General features: G+C 34.7%; 1 protein-coding gene across 1 annotated transcript in view; it reads left to right on the plus strand.

Annotated features, from left to right (window-relative positions):
• Window positions 1-1,632: 1,632 nt before the first annotated feature.
• The window catches only part of LOC107302004 (cadherin-8-like), a gene marked incomplete at both ends in the record, with an annotated part of 10,149 nt that continues 9,578 nt past the window's right edge, over window positions 1,633-2,203 (plus strand). Inside the window, one exon of the mRNA XM_015831144.1 lies at window positions 1,633-1,886. Within this exon, the coding sequence (XP_015686630.1) occupies window positions 1,633-1,886 (254 nt within the window). The remainder of the gene's footprint in view (window positions 1,887-2,203) is intronic.

Raw genomic sequence — 2,203 nt, forward strand, 5'->3', positions numbered from 1 at the left:
AGAAGAAGAAGAAGAAGAAGAAGAAGAAGAAGAAGAAGAAGAAGAAGAAGAAGAAGAAGAAGAAGAAGAAGAAGAAGAAGAAGAAGAAGAAGAAGAAGAAGCATTGACAAAATCACTATCCATCAATTGCAAAAGGCAACTTTATTTGGAACAGTTTATATCCTGCAATGATAACTTTAGCCCCATCAAACAACATCTTCCTATCCCAGGCCCTTGGGAAGTTGATAGGTAGATAAAAATGCCAAATCCAATCTAAACATCTGGCTGACTTTGTTACCAAGCATAATACTAAAGAGTTGAGACCTGTACTCTAGTGTTTCAGGAGCAAATGTGAAGAGACAGGTTATGGATCACTTAACTTACTAACAACAATATATCATAATTATTCAGATCTTCTGTGCACTTAGGCACTTAATAACTCTTTTCTTCAAGATAAGTCTCCAAAACCTGTGATTCTAATGAGAAGAAGGCCTAAACCTTTATGAAAACAAAGGATCAATACATTGCTTAACCCTCTAAGCTGTACCCCATCAGTTTCTCAATAATTAAAATTATATTCACCTTCTTAATTCTTTGAGCTTCAGCCACAGATATTCCTTGCAAGCTGTGCTATCAATGACCAACTATAAAGTCTTATTAAACCAATAGTGGAATCTCCTTAAGCCAGTAGAAAAGAATACGGGATATGTTTAAATGTGGGCTTTAAATGTAATTTTGAAACTCACTTATGCCATTAAGATAATATTCTAAGCTAAGGTTTGTTGTTGTTTTTACTTGTAGGGATTATCAGCAGAGATCTTTCCCATTATATGTACTACTTGTTCTTGCCTTTTTGAATTGGAATTATTATGATTCGTATCTGAATGTAGTTAGCCTCTCAGACATGAATGCTTCCATTTTTGCTAATACTAATGTGTTAAATCCCAAGCAAAGCTAAATATGTGTTGCACACCTTGAAAACTTTTCCATTCTTCTAATGCTGCTTTATTTAACAGCACCAGAAGGCTAAGCTTCAAGAGAAATATTGTAAACAAATCTCTTGATGGCTATGATACACAACTATTCTTATACATTTTGATACCACAATGTTCATCTCTCCATATAACCAGATCTCAGTTGTTCTGACTTGTTCAATCTGAATCAAAGAACAATATCTTCAGTCTGTTTTTTTCACACATTTCTTTAAACAATAGAATTCTTATGCCACTTGAAACTTGCTCTTTTCTCTCTCTTTGCTCTTTAACTACAGCGAACAGAATGACAATTAGCTGAGTGATTAATATTCAGTCTAGGTCATTAGCAAAAAGAAGAAGAAAAAAAAGAAAGAAAAAAATAGCAAAATTCTAAGCAAAAAACCTTTATATATGTTGTTGTTGTTGTTGTTGTTTTAAAAAAACACTTTTAAACAGAGACAGCAAATCTCCAATTTGGTGGGGTTTCATTGAAGCTTACCAGATAAATGAGACATTAATAAACAACTCATGAAGTTTTCGGCCATGATAAAAGAAAGGGAAAAGCGATTGCATTAAAAGTCAAGAAAAGTAGGGGAATCAGATGTGTCAGCATTGCATTGTCTTGTTCTTGCTGTTGTGATCATCTAGAAAAAGCTTTTGTGTTTTTCGTTCTTAACAGCCCTTGGATTTTGAGACCAAAAATTCATATACACTGAAGGTAGAAGCAACTAATGCCTATATTGATCCACGTTTCATCAGCATGGGACCCTTCAAGGATACGGCAACATTAAAAATTGTAGTGGAAGATGCTGATGAACCCCCAATTTTTTCATCACCAACGTATCTACTGGAAGTGCATGAAAATGCTGCTATTAACTCCGTGATTGGTCAGGTGACCGCCCACGATCCAGATGGATCTTCAAGCTCTATAAGGTACTTCTGCTTTAAAACAGTTACATTCCTGCTGCACAAAGGGCTTAATGTGTATGATACCTGGGAGACCATCTCCAATCTCCAGTTGTGTTTGACTTTTTTCCCTCCTGTGGAGAACTTAGGAATTAAATTTAGTCAGATCATTTCTCCATCTAGTAAAGTCAACTCAGTCCACAGTTCTCTAGATTTTCAAGTAAGAGGAATTTTGACCTAGAAATACTATTTCCAGGCAGTTAAGATTCAAGGCTGCTGTAAAAAAAATCTCTCAGAGTTATGATTCATAAATTTTCTAATAAACTTAATTGATAATCCAATGT

This window comes from Protobothrops mucrosquamatus, unplaced genomic scaffold, assembly GCF_001527695.2.
Source record: "Protobothrops mucrosquamatus isolate PMUCROS unplaced genomic scaffold, P.Mucros_1.0 scaffold22139, whole genome shotgun sequence".
In the NCBI taxonomy this organism is placed as follows: domain Eukaryota; kingdom Metazoa; phylum Chordata; class Lepidosauria; order Squamata; family Viperidae; genus Protobothrops; species Protobothrops mucrosquamatus.